Genomic DNA, 21989 nt, shown 5'->3' with positions numbered 1-21989 from the left:
CGAGGTGAAGGGCCCCAGTCCAACCACCCTCCACGACAGCCGACTTGGCTCCGCCCGCTCCGCGTCCTCACACGGCCCGCCCCGCCCCACGCGGAAGCTCCGGCAGTTGTGTGTCCGGCCAGGCTGTTATAGCCGTTACCTTCAGCCCCGCCCCCTCTCTCCCCGTCTGTCCAATCCCGGCTGCGCTCTCGGGCGGGGGGCGTGGTCATGTGAAGAGGCCCTCTCATGTGGGGGCCGTGCCCCGCCCCCCGCTCACGAAGTGGCGTCACTTCCGGCGTTTGCGTGTGGGGGCCGTCAGACACGGAATGGCGGCTCTACGGAGTTGGCTGTCGCGGAGCGTAGCCTTCTTCTTCAGGTAGGGCTTCAGGTCGTGTAGGTCAGGGTCGGACAGAGGGAGGGGACGCTGAGAGCGCTGCACTCGGGCCGCAGCCCCGGCCTTGCGGGCGCGCGCTTCCCTTCTCGGCCGAGAGGGTCACGGCGTCCCGCCCCTCTCGGAGGTCTGAGGACGTCCCGCCTCTGCCTCTGGCCAGAGGCCTCCCGCCTCCTCGGCCAAGCCCGGGCTTCGTGTCTCACTGACGGCTTTTCCGTTTTCCCACCTACCGAAAGCGCGTTCCCTCACCGTCGGGCTGTCTTTTGGGGGGCGCTCGGCCTGCCCGCGAAGTGACTCTCGTTGGCCCATTGAAGTCACTGGGGAGAGTAGGGGAAGAGGCCCGGGCAGGCGGCGGGTTCCCGGAGGAGGTTTTCCGTGAGGGCGGAGGAGCCCCAGGAACTTGCCTGTCTCCCCGCGGGCCCTGCTCCCTCGGCCTCTTGGCGCCTGCGGGCTCCAGGGGACCATCAGAGCCCTTGCAGCCTAGGCCAGAGGGCCAGCGCTAAATCCTGCCTGCAGAAGCGTTTTATTTGGGCCTGCGTTTTTAGAAAGCTTTGAGACCACCTCTTAAACGTCCACACCTGGTAACTCTTAAACTGCGGCACCATCGGCCCGCATTCCCGCGCGGGGAGCCAAGTAGCGGTTTCTTCGAGCCCGGGCCTTTCCAGTCCACGCAGCTCCCCACAGAGCCCTGTCGTGTGCAAGGCCACCCTACGTCGTCATTTGGGTTCCAGCGTGGCCCGAGTTTGAGTCTCCAGCCCCTGCAAATATCAGTAAATTGAAGAGGCTTTTACAGGTTGGTGGTCGTGCCTTACTAAATTTGACTTCTGTTTCTAGGTACAAACGGTGCGTGCCAGTCGCGGCTAACTGTGAGAAGCGCCGTTTCTCGGAATTGATAAGACCATGGCACAAAACTGTGGCTGCTGGATTTGGGGTAACCCTGTGTGCAGTTCCTATTGCCCAGGTGAAGTACTGTCCTGTCACTCCGTGTTGTTTGTCTTTGTGTACTGTGTCCTCTTGAAGTCCCAGGTGGGCAGTGAAGCATCTGACAAGCTCTCATGGTTTTACCCCGCGCCCCTCCTCACCCACATGTGATGGTATACTTTCTAGTGTATCGGCATCTTTTCAGAGCTGAGCAAATATAGTAATGTTTCCATTTTAATAGTATTATTTGGTAGGAACACTATGTCAGGTTGGTCAGATTGTATAAAGAGGGAAGAAAGAAAACATATTACAGTATCAACACAATAGTCTTTCATTCAATAAAAATTTATTGGGCAACTTTTATGTGCCATACACACTGAGACCGTACGAGCAAATCAAACGAAGTTTCTGCTTTCATAAAGCTTACATTCTGGAGATACGGAAGAGGAGAAAGTGGAATGAGAGAGAGAGAGAAATAGATGAACTCAGCTCACAGAGTTAGCTCAGGACCAGAATGTGCTTCAACTTCTGTACTTTGTGGGCCATTGTAGAGCTTTGGATTTTATTATGGAAAAGAAGCCACAGAGGATTTTAACATAAGATTATTATGATCTGACATAAGTTTTTAAAGGTTGCTGTGTGGAACTAAAAAGACCAGCAGGGGTCCAGGCATGAGATGATCACGGGCTTGGCTCGGGTGGGGGAGCGGGCTGAATGCCATCAGCAGGAGTTGCCGATGGGTTAGGTGTGAAGTATATAACTTCGCTTCCAGTGCTTTAAAAAGGCCTAAGCAACGGAGAGAATGGTGTTGCCGTATACTGGGATGGAGAGGAATGGGTTTTGGGAGGAAGAAACCAAGAGTTCGGTTTTGGAAATGACATCTAGGTGGAGTTGTCAAGTAGACAGTGATATGAAAGTGGTACCTTATTAAAAAACCGTTGGTTACATGCTTTATCAGGAAGAGCTAAATAAGAAATCGGCAAACCCCATTTTGGCAAAATGTTCCTGATACTTAAATGTGTGTTTATCACAGCAACAAGATTAATTCCATCTATCACAAGTATTTTCAGCATCTTCTGAGGCTCACTCATGAGCCTTTCCCTTTTTGTGCCTCACTTCAGCCCTCATCTCTGTGTACTAATGACCCTTTAACCCTAAAATCCTTACTTGAACACCAAGCCATTTTCAGTCATTGTTAGGACAGCCTTTTCTTTCTTCCTCCAAAAGATTTTTTGTGTGTTTGTCCTTTATATATTTTTTAATGTTTACCTATTTTATTTATTTGTTTGGTTGCGCTGGGTCTTAGTTGTGGCTCCCCGGCTCCTTAGTTGCGGCACGCATGTGGGATCTAGTTCCCTGACCAGAGACAGAACCCGGGCCCACTGCATTGGGAGCGCAGAGTCTTAACCACTGTGCCACCAGCGAAGTCCCCTGTGTTTGTCCTTTCTAGTTCGTATACTATTCTTAAGCCCTAGTTACCTCAGTTCTAGGCCACATGCCAGGAGCCTCTGGTTGACAGGAGCCTCTGGTTGACAGGAGCCTCTAGTCATTCTCCTGCAGGAACAGCAATGCCACTTCCGTTCTTCAGAGCCTTCAGTGGCTCCCCGTAATGTGTTACAGAACTAAAATCCAGCGAACTCTCCCCGCACTCCAGTGCCCTAGCCAGTCTCATCTCCCTTGTGCCATCCACTCCAACCAGGCTAGATTCCCGACAGCCCCTGCATACATCATATGTATTCTTTTCCTCATTGTTTCTTCTAACCCAGGACGCATGTCCATTCTAATCCTAGTTGTCTTGAGACCCAAATCCCACCTCTTTTTAAAGCCTTTCCTAGTTCCTGGCCAACAATGATTTCCCTCTCTGACCACTTATATTGTCTATTTTGATATTTGATGATAATCTGTTTGACTCCCGAGTCAGCAGAGCATAATGGAAACTTTGGAGTGAGAAGATTTGGTTTGAGGTCTACATGTGTACTTTTGAGGAGAGTTACATAACTATTCTGAGCTTCCGTTTCCTCATTAAAAGAGAAGTGCTAATACCTAGACTGTTGTGAGGAACAAGTAAACGTGCATTGTAAAATGGAGAGCATTATGAAGACACAAACTATCAGAATAGGTCAAAATTAGCTTCTCATGAGCAGAGATGATATTCTTTCCTTTCTAGCCCCTCAGTGCGAGGTACATAATGAATACTTACTTAGTTGATTGAATGAAATATAAATATGATAAAATTCATGATTTGTTCGTGTATCAGAGATATTTCTTGATTGCTACTTTCAACAGGCAGTCATTCAGGGTGCTTATACTTTAAATAGCAAAAAGACAACAGATGATAGAGGGATTGGTTTGTTAGTTCTGATACAGTAAATCCTCTGCTATGGGAGAAAAAGGGAGAGTTAGGGATGACTTGTCATCATAGTTGCCAATATTTAATCAGGGTGGCCACCACATTCCCTTAACTTGTGAGATAGTTATACTGCCCTTTTTTTTTTTTAAAACATAACAGCTGAGGTCAGAGGGAGGCGTCTCCTCTCCCCTGCATCAAGACTGTACAGCTCATTCTGCAGATTTGCCCTCTCCACCATTTATTTTCTTAGACTCAGCTTAATCCTTATTACCTCTCTGAAGCCTTTTCTAAGTTATTCTCATTCGATGTAGAAGTGATTGCTGTCTTACGTGTGCCCCTCCAGACTTCTTCCACAGCTCCCATGGTGCTTGATTGCATTAATTTTCTAGTTTATCTTTATATCCCAAGCATCTAGCACTGTGGTAATGAATGAATCATAACTTCATGAAATTTGTTGATTATAAATACTAGCCTTTTATTTGATAAAAAGAAATACTTTGCTTTTTGGAGCAGAGAATAAGCAACAAAAGTAGGTAGAAAGCATATTCTAGAATTATTTTCATATGTTGTCTTAAATAGCGAAAATAAAGCTTAAAAAGAAAAAGTTAACAGAAGCATCATAGTGCAGTTGCAGTGTGAGAATTACATTTTTCACTTGGCTGTATATGATCTCAGCTGGAGCTTTAGGTTCGAAATTGACTAAAAATGTTTGTGTGTTTCAGAAACCGGAGCCTCATTCTCTTAGTAATGATGCATTAACGAGGAGGGCTGTGTCTTTGGTAACAGATAGCACCTCTACCTTTCTCTCTCAGACCACATATGCATTGATTGAAGCAATCACTGAATATACTAAGGTAAGTGTCCTCTTGTTAAGTCTTGGTCATCTAAGTCAGTGGTTAGCAAACTATGGCTCACAGATCAAATCGGGTCTGATGCCTGCGTTTGTAGTTTGATTGGTACACGGTCAGGCTCGTTTTTTTGTGTATTCTCTATGACTGCTTTCGTGAGTTGAATAGTTGCAAACACAGACTGTAGGGCCACTCTCTGGCCCTTTACAAAAAAAAGTTGGTTGAGTCCTGACCTAAATTACTGGTTTTTAGACTTTCTCCACGAACCCTTTTTATTATTTTATTTTATTTAAAAATTTTTTTTTTTACTGAAGTATAGTTGATTTACAATGTTGTGTTAATTTCTACTGTACAGCAAAGTGATTCAGTTACACATACATTCTTCTTCATATTCTTTTCCATTATGATCACAGGATATTGAATATACTTCCCTGTGCTATACAGTAGGACCTTGTTGTTTATCCATTCTCTGTATAATAGTTTGCATCTGCTAATCCCAAACTCCCAATCCATCTTTCCCTCACCTCCTTATTTATTTATTTATTTTTGGCTGAGTTGGGTCTTTGTTGCTGCGCATGGGCTTTCTCTAGTTGTGGTAAGCGGGGGCTACTCTTCATTGCGGTGTGTGGGCTTCTCCTTGTGGTGACTTCTCTTGTTGCAGAGCACGGGCTCTAAGCGTGCAAGCTTCAGTAGTTGCGGCTCACAGGCTCTAGGGCAGACTCAGTAGTTGTGGCGCACGGGCTTAGTTGCTCCGCAGCATGTGGGATCTTCCCAGACCAGGGCTTGAACCTGTGTCCCCTGTGTTGGCAGGCAGATTCTTGTGCCACCAGGGAAGCCACTGTGCCACTAGGGAAGCACCTGTTCCATTCTTTTTTATGGCTGAGTAATATTCCACTGTATATATGTACCACATCTTCTTTACCCATTCATCTGTCAGTGGACATTTAGGTTGCTTCCATATCTTGGCTACTGTAAATAGTGCTGCTATGAACATAGGGGTGCGTGTATCTTTTTGAACTAGAGTTTTGCTTCATCCTCATTTAATGTAGGGCCCCTGCAGGTGGGACACTCACCCTCTGGGAAGGGGCTGTGGTTGGCCTCACTGTCCAGGAACCCTTTTTAAAAGAAAAATCTTAAATATAGTAGCCCAGTATATAAGACAGGGGGACCATGCTGATATGGTTCAGTTGGGGGTACCAGGGGCTTCTGTGTGAGGACAGTTTAAAAACCACTGATCTAATAGAGAGTATATGGATAATCAGAATCATTTTTAAGAGTCTCATTTATATGTTTCTTTACCTTCATTTTCCAGCAGCTTTATTCCCAGTTTTCTGAGTTTTCCATCTGCATTATGTTCTTTTTGTATGTCTAAATTGCTAAAAAGTGTTTTTTTTTTCGCGGTACGTGGGCCTCTCATTGTTGTGGCCTCTCCCGTTGCGGAGCACAGGCTCCGGACATGCAGGCTCAGCAGCCCTGGCTCATGGACCCGGCCGCTCTGCAGCATGTGGGATATTCCTGGACCGGGGCACGAACCCGCGTCCCCTGCATCAGCAGGCAGACTCTCAACCACTATGCCACCAGGGAAGCCCGCTAAAGTTGACAAGTGGAGATACTGATGTCCTAGGATAATGCCTCTACTTCATACAATAGTGGAGGTTCAGTGAGGTCTAAATTGCTAACAAGCTTTTAAAACACAAAAGTTGACAAGTGGAGATACTGATGTCCTAGGATAATGCCTCTACTTCATACAATAGTGCAGGTTCAGTGAAGCAGAAGGACTGAAGAGTCAGTTTGCTGCAATGTGACTTAACCTTGAGGTGTAAGTCTCACTAACCCTAATATGCCTCACTTATTTTACTCATTTATTCTATATTTGTAGGCTGTTTATACCTTAAGTTCTCTGTACCGACAATACACAAGTTTACTTGGGAAAATGAATTCACAGGAGGAAGACGCAGTGTGGCAGGTGATCATAGGAGCCAGAGTTGAGGTGAGCAAAGTTACTTGGCGTTTCTGTATTAGTGCTCCTGCCTCATTGTGGTTATCTAAATGATTGAAGGTGTTTTACCAGTAGCTGTTCTCTCAGTCTACTATTGAATAAGTCCATTTAAATGTGCTTAATGACGTAATGCAGAGTCATGTTGTCTGAAGTGCTTTGTTTAATTTATAGATGACTTCAAAACAGCAAGAGTACTTGAAGTTGGAAACCACCTGGATGACTGCAGTTAGTCTCTCAGAGATGGCAGCAGAAGCTGCATACCAAACCGGTAGGTTACATTTCTTACTATGGAGGTGCTCTTTGAGTTTTCATCTAGCTGAAAAGTGAGGGATATTGTGGCTATAACCTTGTGGGAAAATGTTCCCATTTCCAATATATTAACCAATATTTAATCTGCACAAAGGAAAAATTAATGCCCTTGTAGACCAGACCTATAGAAGCTAGTTAATATCTAGAAAATGAGAAATGATAAAACTACTGTCAGCTGGAAATTTTGATTGCTTCCAAATAGGTGTTTGTTTTTTTTTGCGGTATGCAGGCCTCTCACTGTTGTGGCCTCTCCTGCTGCGGAGCACAGGCTCCGGACGCGCAGGCTCAGCGGCCATGGCTCACGGGCCCAGCCGCTATGCGGCATGTGGGATCTTCCCGGACCGGGGCACAAACCCGTGTCCCCTGCATCGGCAGGCGGACTCCCAACCACTGCACCACCAGGGGAGCCCTCCAAATAGGTTTTGAACATTTATTTTTTAATAACCTGGATAATTTATGAATAGTATCTATATTTCAGGCTTTGTGATAAACATTTTATAGACATTTAACCCCCATAGTTCCTTTAAAGTAGGAGTTACTATCATCATTCCCACTTTATAGATGAAGAAACTGGCAGATAGAGGGGGTTAAGTAATTCACCCAGCGTGCTGTGGTACACAGTAAGTAAGCAGCCAAACTGGGATTCAGCAAAGTAGGTCAGATTCTAAAGCCTTTGCCCCTGGTAGCCAGGGCTTCATCCTCTGTGCCTTGGTGCCTGAGTATAGAAAATGCAGTTTTTCATTCACCAGGTGTTTTTAAACCATCACTATCCATCCAGTGGGCTTGAGCTGAATGGTTTTCTAATTAAATGTATTTGAGGGAACCCCTCATTTGACATCTTACCTGGTTGGGCCCAAACTATGTCACCACGGAAGTTCTTATTAGGAAACTGGTTTGTTAAAGTGCTATTGTTTTCTGAAATCTTAAAGATTTAAAAGATTTTTAAAGTAAAACCAAAGAATTCTTAGTTAACTAATGCCCCGGGGAATAAGAGATTCTGAAAACAGGATTGGGATGAACAGCGGAACAGAAGTATAAAAGTAGCATTTTAGTAGTGGCACACCAAAGGTGGGAGCAGGGTTTCCAGGTGCAGTGAACAGGGAGGTTTGCTGAGGGTTCTACAGCAGGAACAGTCCAAGGCAGCCCTCACCACTCAGTAGGCTTAGATCTAGCAGGAGAAAAGAGGGAGAGTAAATTATAAGCATTATCTGAAAAAAGACATTTTCCCAGAACTGATTGAAAGGGCTCACAAAGGTTCTGAACAGAATTTAAAATATAAATATACCTCATATGGTAAAAAAAAAAAAAAGAAAAAAGAAAACAAACTATACAAAGAAAAATCCTAAAAACTATAAGAAAAAAACAGTTACTTACAAAGGAAGTATAATCAAACATTAATCTTCTTATCTGCAACCCTAGATGCAAGATGACAAAAAATAACCATCCAGATATCTTTAAAATGTGAGAATAAAAGATGTTTTCAGACATAAAGACTCAGCTTACCAACTGCTTATACTTTCTGGAAAAACTACTCTGTAAAGAAAAATTAGTTTAGAAAGAAGCAACTGAGATACAAAACTAATGAAGAAAATTTAGTAAAACTTGTCAAAAGCTCTGAGTGTTCATTTTTTTTTTAAATAAATTTATTTATTTATTTATTTTTGGCTGTGTTGGGTCTTCGTTGCTGTGCACGGGCTTTGTCTAGTTGCGGGGGGCTACTCTTTGTTGCAGTGCACAGGCTTCTCATTGCTGTGGCTTCTCTCATGGAGCATGGGCTGTAGGCATGCAGGCTTCAGTAGTTGTGGCGCACAGGCTTAGTTGCTCTGCAGCATGTGGAATCTTCTTGGGCCAGGGACTGAACTGTGTCCCCTGCATTGGCAGGCAGATTCTCAACCACTGTGCCACCAGGGAAGCCCCCTGAGTGTTAAACTTTTAAGTAATCAAATCAGTTTGGGGAAGAAGTGAAAGCATGCTAAGCTTTCTTGCTCGAGAAGAGAGACAATGGCTTAACATTAGACATTGTTAAACACTTCAAAAAGAATTGGGGGGGGAGGGGCTTCACTGGTGGCGCAGTGGTTGAGAGTCCACCTGCCGATGCAGGGGACACAGGTTCGTGCCCCGGTCCGGGAGGATCCCACGTGCTGCAGAGCGGCTGGGCCTGTGAGCTATGGCTGCTGGGCCTGCGCGTCTGGAGCCTGTGCTCCGCAACGGGAGAGGCCACAACAGTGAGAGGCCTGCCTACCGCAAAAAAAAAAGGGGGGGGGGGAGTTGATAAAATTCAGTTAAGGCAGGAAAGGTTTAAGAAATAAAGCCTGTTAATTAGAAAATGCAAAGTAAAATAGAACACATTCAAATATCAGTAATCACAATAAGAATAAATTTACATATTAAATACTTTCTGAATGTATTAAAAAATAATTCTAGCTAAAACTGTTTACAGAGGCACATCTAAAACAAAAACGCATAGGAAGGTTTAGAATTTTAAGATAAACTGAACCATTACTAACAAAAAGAAATCTACCCCAAAAAAGGTAGCAGAGCAATGTCAGAATCAGAAGGGGGATTCAAGACAAAAAGCATTAAAAGGGACGGAACAATTCATCAAGACATCAATCATGAAGTGCGTGTCTAATGAGGCAAAAACTGATAGATTTACAAGGAGAAATGGAGCTTTATACACATCTCAGGCTCACAGGTCAAGACCAAAACAATTAAAACTATTAAGTGTTGGAACAGAATGATTTTTAAAAGCTTAACCAAATGCATATACTGAATACAAAATTTTGTCCTCCCCCCCAAAAAAAATTCTCTTCAAATTCAAATAGTATACAACATGTACAAAAATTGATTTTTATGCCAAGTGACAAAGACTCAGCAAATTACTTGATACTCCCCCTTCCTCACCAAAAATCAAAATGGAAATTTAACCCATACAACTCAATATCAAAAGAAACCCCTGATTTAAAAATGGAAGGATGTGAATAGACATTTTCCAAAGACAACGTACAGATGGCCAATGGGTGCATGAAAAGATGCTTGACATCGCTAATCATCAGAGAAATGCAAATCAAAACCACAATGAGATATATCACCTCACCTGTCAGAATGGCTATCATAAAGAGATCATAAATAACAAATGTCGGTGAGAATGTGGAGAAAAGGGAACCCTAGTACACTGTTAGTAATGTAAAATAGTGCAGCCACTGTGATAAACAGTATGGAGTTTCCTCAAAAAATAAAATAAACCCACACACCTATGGTCAACCAATCTATGACAAAGGAGGCAAGAATATGCAATGGCGAAAAGACAGTCTCTTTTTTCAATAAGTGGTGCTGGGAAAACTGGACAGCTACATGTGAAAGAATGAAATTAGAACACACTCTAACACCATACACAAAAATAAACTCAAAATGGATTAAAGACCTAAATGTAAGGCCAGACACTATAAAACTCTTAGAGGAAAACAGGCAGAACACTGACATAAATCACAGCAATATCTATTTTGATCCACCTCCTAGAGTAATGAAAATAAAAATAAACAAATAGATCCTAATTAAACTTAAAAGCTTTTGCACAGCAAAGGAAACCATAAACAAAACAAAAAGACAACCTATAGAATGGGAGAAAATATTTGCAAACAAAGTGCCCAACACGAAGTGCCCAACAAGGGATTAATCTCCAAAATATACAAACAGTTCATGCAGCCCAGTAACAGAAAAACAACCCAATCAAAATATGGGCAGAAGATCTAAATAAACATTTTGCCAAAGAAGACATACAGATGGCCAAGAAGCACATTAGAAGATGTCAATATCGCTAATTATTAGAGAAATGCAAATCAAAACTGCAATGAGGTGTCACCTCACACTGGTCAGAATGGCCATCATCAAAAAATCTACAAACAATAAATACTGGAAAGGGTATAGAGAAAAGGGAACCCTCCTACACTGTGGGTGGGAATGTAAATTGGTACAACCATTGTGGAGGACAGTATGGAGTTTCCTTAAAAAACTGAAAATAGAACTACCATATGATACAGCAATCCCGCTCCTGGGCATATATCCAAAGAAAACCATAATTTGAAAAGATACATGCACCCCAGTGTTCACTACAGCACTGTTTACAGTAGCCAAGATTTGGAAGCAACCTAAATGTCCATCTACAGAAGAGTGGATAGAGAAGATGTGCTACATATATACAATGGAATATTACTCAGCCATAAAAAAGAACAAAATAATGCCATTTGCAGCAACATGGGTGGACCTAGAGATAGTCGTACTGAGTGAAGTAAGTCGGAGAAAGACAAATATGATATTGCTTATCTGTGGAACCAAAGAAAAAAAATGATACAAATGAACTTATTTACAAAACAGAAATAGAGTCACAGATGTAGAAAACAAACTTATGGTTATAGGGGGGAAAGGGTGGGGGGATGGATAAATTGAGAGATTGGGATTGACATATATACACTACTATGTATAAAATAGATAATAAGGATCTACTGTATAGCACAGGGAACTCAATACTCTGTAATGGCCTATATGGGAAAAGAATCTAAAAAAGAGTGGATATACATATATGTCTAACTGATACACCTTACTGTACACCTAAAACAAATCAATTATACTCCAATAAAAATTTTTTTAAAAAGACGGTAAAAATAAACAAACTGAAAATAGTGGGAATTCCCTGGTGGTCCAGTGTTTAGGACTCTGCATTTTCATTGCCGAGGGCACGGGTTCAATCTCTGGTTGGGGAACTAAGATCCCACAAGCTGAGCAGCACAGCAAAAAAAAAAAAAAAAAGAAAAAAAATAGAACCACCATATGATCCAGTAATTCCTTTCCACTCCTAGGTATATCTCTGAAGAAAATGAAACTGTGAATTCAAAAAGATATATGCACCCCAATGTTCATAGCAGCATTATTTACAATAGCCAAGATTTGGAAGCAACCTAAGTGTCCATCAACAGATGAATGGATAAAGATATTATTTTATACTCAGCCATATTACTCAGCCATAAATATTACTCAGCCATAAAAGAATGAAATTTTGCCATTTGCAACAACATGGATGGACTTGCAAGGTTTAGTCTTAGTGAAATAAGTCAGACACAAAGACAAATACTGTATATCACTTATATGTGGAATCTAAAAAATAAACTAGTGAATATAACAAAACAGACTCACAGAGAACAAAGAACTAGTGGTTACCAGTGGGGAGAGGATGAAGAGGTATAAACTACTATGTATTAAATAAACAAGCTGCAAGGATATACTGAACAGAAAACATAGCCAGTATTTTATAGTAACTATAAATGGATTAGAACCTTTAAAAATTGTGAATAACTATGTTGTACACCTAAAACTTATATACTATTGTAAATCAACTATACCTCAATAAAGAAAAATGGAAATTTAAAAGTATTTAGAACTGTCATAAGTCTTGTATATAGCAGACCCAGAGAGTTGTATACAAAGTAGCTCTTAAATAGAAATTGACCCTTATTTAAAGGCACATGTCATAAATAAAAAGAACAGCAGCCATAAGTGACAGGTAATGTTCACTGTACTAAGAAGAACTGAAAATAATTAAACTTTTAACCCAGTAAGTTAGAGAAAGCAAAATAAATTCAGACAATGTGGAATAAAAGAAAAGGTATAAGAAGACTAAAAAGAAATAGGGACTTCCCTGGTGGTGCAGTGGTTAAGAATCCACCTGCCAATGCAGGGGACACAGGTTCGAGCCCTGGTCTGGGAAGATGCCACATGCCGTGGAGCAACTAAGCCCGTGCTCCACAACTACTGAGCCTGTGCTCTAGGGCCCGCAAGCCACAACTGCTGAGCCTGCGTGCCACAGCTACTGAAGCCTGCATGCCTAGAGCCCGTGCACCGCAACAAGAGAAGCCACCGCAATGAGAAGCCCACACACCACAATGAAGAGCAGCCCCCGCTTGCCACAATTAGAGAAAGCCTGTGTGCAGCAACGAAGACACAACGCAGCCAAAAATAAATAGTCAAAAAGGCAAACTCCGGTTCCTTGAAAAGAATTTAAAAATTAGGTTTGAAAAAAAAAAAATTAGGTTTGGCAAGTATAACTTTTTAGAGAGCAAAAGTAACATCAGAAGGAGCTATTATAGATATGGAGGGTTTTTTTTAATCATACGAGAATATTATGATCTTTATGTAAATCCTGAGTTGGCCCAAGAAGTAAAGAATCCAAGTAAGATCACTAACCACAAAAGTTGAAATAGTATTCACAAAGAATCTGTTCCCCCAAAGTAGACACTAAGCCCAGGCAGTTTTGTGGGAGAGTTTTATTAAATCTTCAAGAAACACAATTCCTGTGTTACAGAAAGTGTACCAAAAAATGATGACAAGCCTCCCAACTATTATAATTGTCTAAAACCAGCATAGGCCTGATCCCAAACTGGACTTGCCCAGCACCAGAACAAAAAAACTATAGTTCAGTATCACTTAGGAATATAGATATAAATCAAATATAGCCATTTATCTTCAAAATAAAATAATTCAATATTAAAAAACCTATCAAGAGAACATAGACAACATTCTCTGACATAAATCATAGCAATGTTTTCTTAGGTCAGTCTCCCAAGGCAATGGAAATAAAAACAAAAGTAAACAAATGGGACTTAATCAAATTTAAAAGCTTTTGTACAGCAAAGGAAACCATAAACAAAACAAAAAGACAACCTACACAGTGGTAGAAAATATTTGCAAATAACGTGACTAACAAGGGCTTAATTTCCAAAATATGTAAACAGCTCCTACAACTCAACAACAAAAAAGCAAACAACCCAATCGAAAAATGGGCAGAACATTTAATCAGACATTTCTCCAAAGAAGAAATACATACAGCCAATAGACACATGAAAAGATGCTCAACATCGCTAATTATTAGAGAAATGTAAATCAAAACTACAATGAGGTACCACCCCACACCAGTCAGAATGGCCATCAATAAAAAGTCTACAAATAACAAATGCCGGAGAGGGTGTGGAGAAAAGGGAACTCTCCTACACTGTTGGTGGGAACGTAAGTTGGTGCAGCCACTGTGGAAAACTGTATGGAGGTTCCTCAGAAAGCTAAAAATAGAGTCACCATATGATCCAGCAATCCCACTCCTGGGCATGTATCTGGACAAAACTATAATTCAAAAAATACATGCACCCCTATGTTCACAGCAGCACTATTCACAATAGCCAAGACATGGAAACAACTTAAATCTCCATTGACAGATGAATGGATAAAGAAGATGTACATATATACAATGGAATACTACTCAGCCATAAAAAAGAACGAAATAATGCCATTTGCAGCAACATGGATGCGACTAGAGATTATCATACTAGGTGAAGTAAGTCAGAGAAAGACAAATACCATATGATACCACTTATATGTGGAATCCAAAATATGACATAAATGAACTTATCTATGAAACAGAAACAAAATCAGGGACATAGAGAACAGACTGGTGGTTGCCGAGGGCATTAGGGGAGGGATGGAGTGGGAGGCTGGGGTTAGCAGATGTAAGCTTTTATATATAGGATGGATAAACAACAAGGTCCTACTGTATAGCACAAGGAACTCTATTCAATATCTTATGATAAACCATAATGGAAAAGAATATTTAAAAAAATGCATATATATGTGTAACTGAATCACTTTGCTGTGCAGCAGTAACTAACACAACATTGTATATCAACTACATTTCAATAAAAATAAAATTTAAAAAAAATCTACATATAGCAAAACAAAAACCCTATCAACATTTAATTCACTACTTGAGATTATCTACAGTAGATTATAGGAGAAAAGCCACTTGTGTAATCATATCAGTGTATGCCCCAGAAGCCTTCAGTAAAATGTAGTGCCCATTTCCGATTTAAATCTGAGTACAATTATAGAGAGAATGTTCTAAACATGATGGTTAAATAATCCTATTTCATAGTGAAATGTGAGAAGCATTTCCATCAACGTCAGAAATAAAAGGACACCTGCTATCCTCCACTGTCTTTCTACATTGTACTAAAGATTCTCATTAATGCAATAACATAGAAAAGAACTGCTTGAATGTTCTGTAGATGAATTAATAAATACGGATATCTATATTATGAAATACACTAGCAGCAGGTAAAATGATAGTGCTCAAAAACAAAATTGCAAAATATGTTCAATAAATACTGTTTGTGCCATTATGTAGATTTATAGTCATAAAATTTTTTTCTGTGTATTCCATATGAATGTAGGAACTTTTTAAAAAAGATCTAATTGGCTTTATTCAACAGTTCATGAATTGGACAGCAGCCCATCTAGTAAATAGATGAAATGTTACTTTATAGTAACATTTTAAAGGATGAGGAAGGTGCCCTTTAAACTTCTAAAAGGTGTTATCTCTGAAGATTGGGTAGGGTGAGGAAAGAGATGTTTGACAATTTTATTAGTGATCTCTTCATTTGTCAAAAAGAAATGTATTGTGCAGTTAAAAAAATTAAAATCTTAAAACGTCTATACTAAGAGCTGAGTAGCTATAAAGATGATTGTGGGAATTGCATTTGATAATTATAACAATGATGGCTGCTGATAGCTGGAGGAAAATGCCAGGGTTTTGACAATAAAGAGTAAAATGCAGACCTGGATGTGGAGGGTAGAGGGTTCTCTGCTTTGCAGGGAGGGCAGGGGAAGTGGCCCCAAGAAAGGCTCAGATGACAACCACAGAGCCCCCAGGCTCTCCTTGTGTCCACTCAGCATAAGTGGCCTATCTTTTGGCAGGAGCGGACCAGGCCTCTGTAACCGCCAGGAGTCATATCCAGCTGGTGAGATCGCAGGTGCAGGAGGTGCGCCAGCTTTCCCAGAAAGCAGAAACCAAGTTGGCAGAAGCACAGACAGAAGAACTCCGACAGAAAACACAGGAGGAAGGGGATGAGAGGGCCGAGCCGGAGCAGGAGGCCTACCTGCGTGAGGATTGAGGGCCTGAGCTGCTGCCCACGTCTGCCCACTCGGCCTGGGGAAAGCAAGGGCAGACGCCATCCAGCCCCAGGTCAGCACAGCTTTCTCTGCGCACAGAGGCATGGCAGGCAGGTCCTGCCCTGGCCCATCAGACCAGAGGTCATTGTGAGCTGTGAGTGCCTGACCCCTATCTCCACAGTCTCAGGCTTCTACTGGACCTGGTTCTTAGCCCTGCAGGGCACTGCACCCCGTTTAACATTTCACCCTGCTCAGCAGAGCTGCCCTCTCACCCATCGATCTTTTTACCTCCCACCCAGAGCGTCTCACCAACCTGGCCAGAGAGAAGGGGCCTTCTCTGTCATGTCCACTAGTAGCTGTTAAATCTCAGTTTCCCATCTACATTTTCAAATATGACTTAGTATTTGCTCCCTCCATAGGGATGAGTTTTTTGGGGCAAGGGGAGCCTGTGTGTTTGTAAGATTTCTTTTTGGTAAGTGTTTCTAATGCCTTCTGTGACCTGGCCCCATTGCCCTGTAAGGACAACTCAGGCCAAGGAGCCAAAAGCCCAAAAGCCCAGGGACTGGAGCAGAGTGTTTACCTGGTGCTCTTAACAGGACTTATTCCAACACACACTTCTCGTTTCCTTTTTTCCTTGGAGCTTCTCGTTGTATCTAAAGGAGAATAATTTTTTTTTGCATTTAAAAAAGATGTTTGTGTGTGTCTTTTGGAGCCCTAGGCAGCCTCCCTCCTTCACCACCCTCTCCAGACTGGAAGAGCCCCAAGGGGCTCCAGGAGTCCCCCCATGGAGTGATGGCAGCATTTGCCCATTTAACACATACTGGGACAAGTTAGCCAGGTTTCAGTGTTTTAATCAGTTAGCAAGGTTTGGGAGGAGGTTACAAAAACAAAGTCAGCATTTCTTGTAGACCCATCAAGGGCCAAGTTTCAGGGTTCGCAATTTCTCATCATGATTGCAAAATTAAGTCGTCTCGCTCAACCCACCCCTCGAAGCTGGGACAAGGGGGCAGCTGCACACTTGAGCCCCTCATCTGTTACCAGTGCCCACATGGTCCACATCTCCAGGGGGCTGAGGCGGTGCACCAGAAGGAGCCCTCTGTACAGGCAAGGGTCCCGAGGGTCCAGGGGCCGCCTTATTCCAAATGTCTTGAAGCCAGCGTGGTGCATGGGGCTCACCCCCAGCTTTTTCAGGCACATCCCCACAAAGACGTCATCAATGGGGAAGAGTTCAGCCTCTTCCACGGCTGCTTGGAGGTGCTGCACAGTGGCTCTGGACATAACATACCCTCCACCCCCAGCATAGGGTGGGTAGTGGTGGGCCCTATACATGGAGGGTGGGATGAAATATTTGACCTTGGTGTTCCTGTTGGGCAGGGCCTGGCGGATGACATCTCCCACCAGTAGGTCCTGGGCTGGGTCCCAGCCATCCAGGAACTCCAACACATTGGGGACATGGACAAAGACATCATCATCTCCCTTCAGCATGAAATGGGCCTGGGAGCAGACAGCTGCCACCCAGCGCTGCAAGTGCAGCTCCTTGAGTGTCAGGTTGAAAAAGTCCTCAGCAAAGTCCCACTGTAGGATATCATCAAACTCCTGACTCTCGTAGGCCAGCAGCTGGGCTGGGGGCACAGATCCCGCCACCCCCAGGAGGAACACCAGCTTCAGCTGCCGGCCCTTAGCCCAGCTTCCTGCGCGGCCCCACGTGCTGCGGATGGCCGCACGCCGCTCCACATGGCCAGGCTGTGACTTGATGGCCAGGAGCAGAAAGGTGTCCTCGGCACAGCCCGAAGGCTCCAGCAAGATGGAGAAGTTGCGGCAGTGACGATAGGTCAAGAAGAGGCGGTGACGGTTAGGCAGGAACAGGGAGGCATTGGCCACCGTGTGGTTGGGTGGACACTGGCTGCGCCAGGGCCCTGGGGGAGCCCAGAAGGGCTGTCGGGCCATGGGGCCCCCCGCTGGGTGGGCCTCCTTCTTCAGGAAGAACAGGCAGCTGAGCAGCAGCACAGCAAGGCTGTACAGGACCAGCCAGCCTACCCTGCGGAACATGACAGGGCCTGCAAGGAGAGAGCCGGTGAGCGGACTGAGGCCGGCGCCGGCCCGGCCTCCACCTCCCCGGTCCCAAGAGCTACCCACGGCCCAGCAGCTAGGTCCTTTTATCTTCTTCAGCGTGTCCTCCGGCTCTTTCCAGAGTCCCTCTCCCAGAGGACAGACCAAACACACCTGCTATGCCAGCCCTCGCTTCCCTTCTGCTGTCATTAGGGGACTCTTGGGTCAACTTTTTCTCCAAAAGGACTTGCAGCCACTTTAAAACTGAGGCACCACAAGTGTTTTCAGCATTTCCCACGAAACTCAAGTACCTAATGAGCTTTAGTGAAAGTGGCACAGCTTATTCCCCCCCCCCAAAAAAAGTCTAGCGTGGTGGCAGGCCCTGCGTTTCATGTCTAAGAGATGATAGCCCCTGGCACTGCCCTTAGGGAGTTTGCTCCTCCAGGGAGAGGAAACCACTGCAGGGCGGCAGCAGGTGGCGGAAGCCACCACAGAACACACCCAGTTAACACATACTGGTACAAGGTTTGCCTGAAGTAGTTTGAGTTTCCTGGGGAGTCGTTTAAATGGAGCTTTAGGAAAAAAACAAAAAACAGCACGCACGGGAAGAGCATGAAAGCAAAGGAAAGCCATAGACTTGTACCAGGATGGCTCCCCTGCGGCCACCCCTCACCAGTTCTACCGCTTACTGAGTTCTGGTTTTCTCTCAGCAAGTCTCCCAGCAATACAAAGAGAAAGCTGAGAAATGGTAACTTAGTACAGTAACCTGCCCAAGAGCCACAGTAGCCAGCCATCAGTCCCCTCCTCGTCCCCTCCCCCTGCCGTGTCCTGGTCCAGCTGGCCATCACTTCCATCCGGTCTACCCGCATTAGCCTCATTCCGGTTGTCCCTGCCGCCACTGCCACAAAAGCATCTCTTCTAGCTGCCAGGGATGCAGTGGCAGGCAAGACAGACAGGTCCCAGCTCTCACAAAGAGACCGAGAAACCAGTACGAACTTCAGGGAGTGCGGAGAAGAAATTAAAGCAGTGTGATGGAATAGAGTGACCGGAGAGGCTCTTTGAGCGCACGGTAGTTTAGAAAGCCCTCCCTGAAAAAGAACACTTGAGCAAGACCTGAACAAGATAAGGGACCAAACCACATAAAGACCTGGTGGGGGCTGGGGGGGGGCGCGGTGGGGAGAGTGGGCCGGGCAGAGGGAATAGTTACGTGCAGAGCTCCTGAAGCAGGACAGGAGGTGTGTAGCGTGGCTGGACCGGAAAGAACAAGGAGGAAAGTGCTAGGTGGTGAAGCGGGAGCAGTAGCCTGAGGAGGGTCACGTGCAAGATCCATGGGGAAAGTCTGGGGAAAGAGCCTGTGTTTTATTGTAAGCACCACGGAGATACGTTGGAGGATTTAACAGAGGCAGTAATAAGAATTTACATTGTTTGGAAGGTCACTACTGCTGCTGCTTAGATGACGGATTGTGGAAGCGCGAAAGTGGTAACAGGAGACCAGCTAGCAAACCCTTGCATTAGTCAGTAACCAGCCGCAGCTGAGACTAGGGTGCGGGCCATGGAGCACGTGAAAACCAGATGGATTTCAGGAGTGGAAAATGGATTTCAGGTGTGGGAGCTACGCCTGCTGTGGGTGAGGGCACCCGGGGAGGGGAAAGAGTGGGGGGCGGGTTGGTGGTGCCACTTACCGAGAAGGGCGCAAAGCCAGCTGTTTGGTTTTGACTTGTGCGTTTCAGAGGCCCAGGCTGAGATGCGCTGTGGACCTGATTTCCCCTTTGTCCTCAGCGCTCCCAATGCACCCAATCCCCCAGGCGCTTCACTGCGGGAACTAACCCGAAGCTCCCCACCGCAGTGGCGGCGGCCGTTCCTCTGCTCCCCACTCCACACACCTGCTTGTGAATCCCATTCAGTACCTGCTAAGCGTAAGCCTCCCTCCGCTCTGTGAGCCCCCCAAGCCTGGTCCTTAACCGGCACTGGCTTCAGCGAGTGCACGCCCCCCTCCAAGTGGGTGCTGAGCCCTAAGGGTCTGAAATTGCTTCTGGGGTCCTCACAGGGCTCGGTGACCCATCACGCTTTGATGAGGGAAAGGGTCAAGGGCTGGTTCATTCTCTCCACACGACAGCCTCTAAAGGGCTCTTGTGGAGGCGCAAAGGCCCGTGGGGTCGCCAGAGCAAGGACCAGAGCCCCGCGGGGGGACACCCCTCCGGGCCTGAGCACAGCGAGCGGCGCTGCCCGTCGGGGACTCCGGAGCAAGCGCCCCAGGCTGCCCCGTCCACAACCCGCGGCTCCGGCCATTCTCGCCCCAGCGGGGCGAACAGAAGCCGACAGGCAGCAGGAGGCCACCGGGCCCCGACGGTCCACCGCAGGCGGGAGGCCGCTCCCGCGGGGCAGTGCGACCGCGACCCCGCTGCTGCCAAGTCGGCTCCTCCCGCCGGGGGCTCGGCGCCCCTCCGCTCACAGTTGACAGCCCCCTCCCAGCAGCGGGGCTCCAGGCGCCCCAGGCCAAACACCGCCCGCCCCTCGCCTACCTACCTGAGCCAAGACGCCGAACGGACACAAGCGAGGAGCAAACGCAGCGCAGCCGCGTAAGCACAGCTCTCTCCGCTGGGCGCGGAAAGTGAGCAGGGCTCAGCGGCGACCCTTGATCGCTGGCCACGCCCCCGCGCGGCCCACCAACCCAGCGGCGAAGGCCGGGCTTGAGGGCGCGGTCTCTGGGGGCGGGCCCGGGGCCGCCGCGGGTCCCCGCCCACCTGGGTCTGCGCAGCTCCCCGCGCACCTGCCGGCTGAGAGGCCCGGCCCTGCGGAGCCCTCCCGGGGGAGGCCGACCCCGCTCTCCCCGGCCAGCCCCCCGCCTCCTCCGGCCAGCTTTCCTCTCCTCCCTGGCCAGCTCCACCCCCGCTCCCCACGGCCAGGCACTCCGCTCGCCACGGCCATTCCCCCGCTCCTCCCCAGCCAGGCACTCCCGCCTCCTCCCGGCCAGGCCCCCTCCCCGCTCCTCCCCACGGCCAGCACCCCGTTCCCCGGACGCGCGGCGGCGGCTGGACAGACGCGGAGCCGCGGTGTCAGAACAACCTTTAATCCTGCGCCCTACGGGACAAGCCTCCGAAGCGCCTCCTCCGTCGAGTGGCCCTGGATCAGCTGGATCTGGATCTCCACAGTCAGGGGGTCGGGGCGGTAGTCGCTTTCGTACACTAAAACCAAAGATTTTATTTCTGAAGAAATATGAAAGTGTGAATCCGGAGCGATGAGCGGGCTGGCAGTGCCGGGCCATCCCGGGCCAGCTCACGACACGTCCCGGAAACGCAGATGTGACCTCCGCCGTCCCGAGGCGAGCACGGTTTCAGAATCAGATTCCGCCCTCGGGTCTTCACCGTAATAAGGAATAAAATTAAATCACATCTAACTAGATCATTTAACACGTCTCAGTTTGAATTACAAGATGAACTAGCTGCTTTTTCTTGGAACATCTTTTTCACTTGAAAGTACGCTGACAAAATATGGTTATTTCGACGTGAATATTTGTCAGATATTTTCTAAAAAAAGAATGAAGCCTGGCATTTCAGGGAAAACAACTGAAAGCATTTTGATAAATACATTTATAACATTTGAACTTTCAAGTAGAAACTAGAACTTTGTAACACTGTATCTGCCACCATGGACTTAACAGTTTTCCAATACTCAAAAGACTTTTCTGATGTTATGGTTGATGATAAAGAACGCGATTTTTGGATAATGGATTAAAAAAAAATGTGTCAACAGTTGGAAGATCTGCATAACTCAGTGAACCAGTACTTTACCAATAACAATTGCCAGATGTTAACAATTGTGCATGGGTAAGATAGCCATTCAAAATGCAATGTTAAAAACAAAAAAGGCAATGTAGACCAATGGATTAATTTAACATAACTGATTATGAAAAAATTCATCCATATAGATTGTTTTCACACTGTAACAACCTTTAAAAAACTACTAGTTGTCAAGTCTCATGCAAAGAGGAATATCCACAGTTATTTAAAAGCCTATTAAAATATTTCCCTCTTTTCCAAGTAGATGTCCACGTGAGGTTAGATTTTCTTCATACACTTCAACTACAGCAACACATCACAGAGACTGACTGCAGAAGCAGTTATGCAAATATGGCTTCCTCAATTAAGCCAGACA

At 45.5% G+C, this 21989-nt stretch overlaps 2 protein-coding genes across 2 annotated transcripts; one reads left to right on the top strand and one right to left on the bottom strand.

Moving 5' to 3' along the window:
- Positions 1–288: 288 nt before the first annotated feature.
- DIABLO (diablo IAP-binding mitochondrial protein) lies at positions 289–16441 on the top strand. The gene is made up of 6 exons (XM_082852553.1): positions 289–355; positions 1205–1331; positions 4364–4495; positions 6369–6479; positions 6660–6756; positions 15591–16441. Exons 1-6 carry the CDS (start codon positions 306–308, stop codon positions 15785–15787), a joined length of 714 nt encoding a protein of 237 aa, XP_082708679.1. The 5' UTR covers positions 289–305; the 3' UTR covers positions 15788–16441.
- Positions 16442–16685: 244 nt separating this feature from the next.
- On the bottom strand, positions 16686–17834 carry B3GNT4 (UDP-GlcNAc:betaGal beta-1,3-N-acetylglucosaminyltransferase 4; the record flags this gene model as incomplete). Its single annotated transcript, XM_082852910.1, has 1 exon — positions 16686–17834. The coding sequence occupies one exon, from the start codon at positions 17832–17834 to the stop codon at positions 16761–16763; it is 1074 nt and encodes a 357-aa protein (XP_082709036.1). The 3' UTR covers positions 16686–16760.
- Positions 17835–21989: the final 4155 nt, after the last annotated feature.

This window comes from Leucopleurus acutus (assembly GCF_964270905.1).
Source record: "Leucopleurus acutus genome assembly, chromosome: 13".
Lineage (NCBI taxonomy): Eukaryota > Metazoa > Chordata > Mammalia > Artiodactyla > Delphinidae > Leucopleurus > Leucopleurus acutus.
This window is presented reverse-complemented; position numbering and strand designations above follow the sequence as displayed.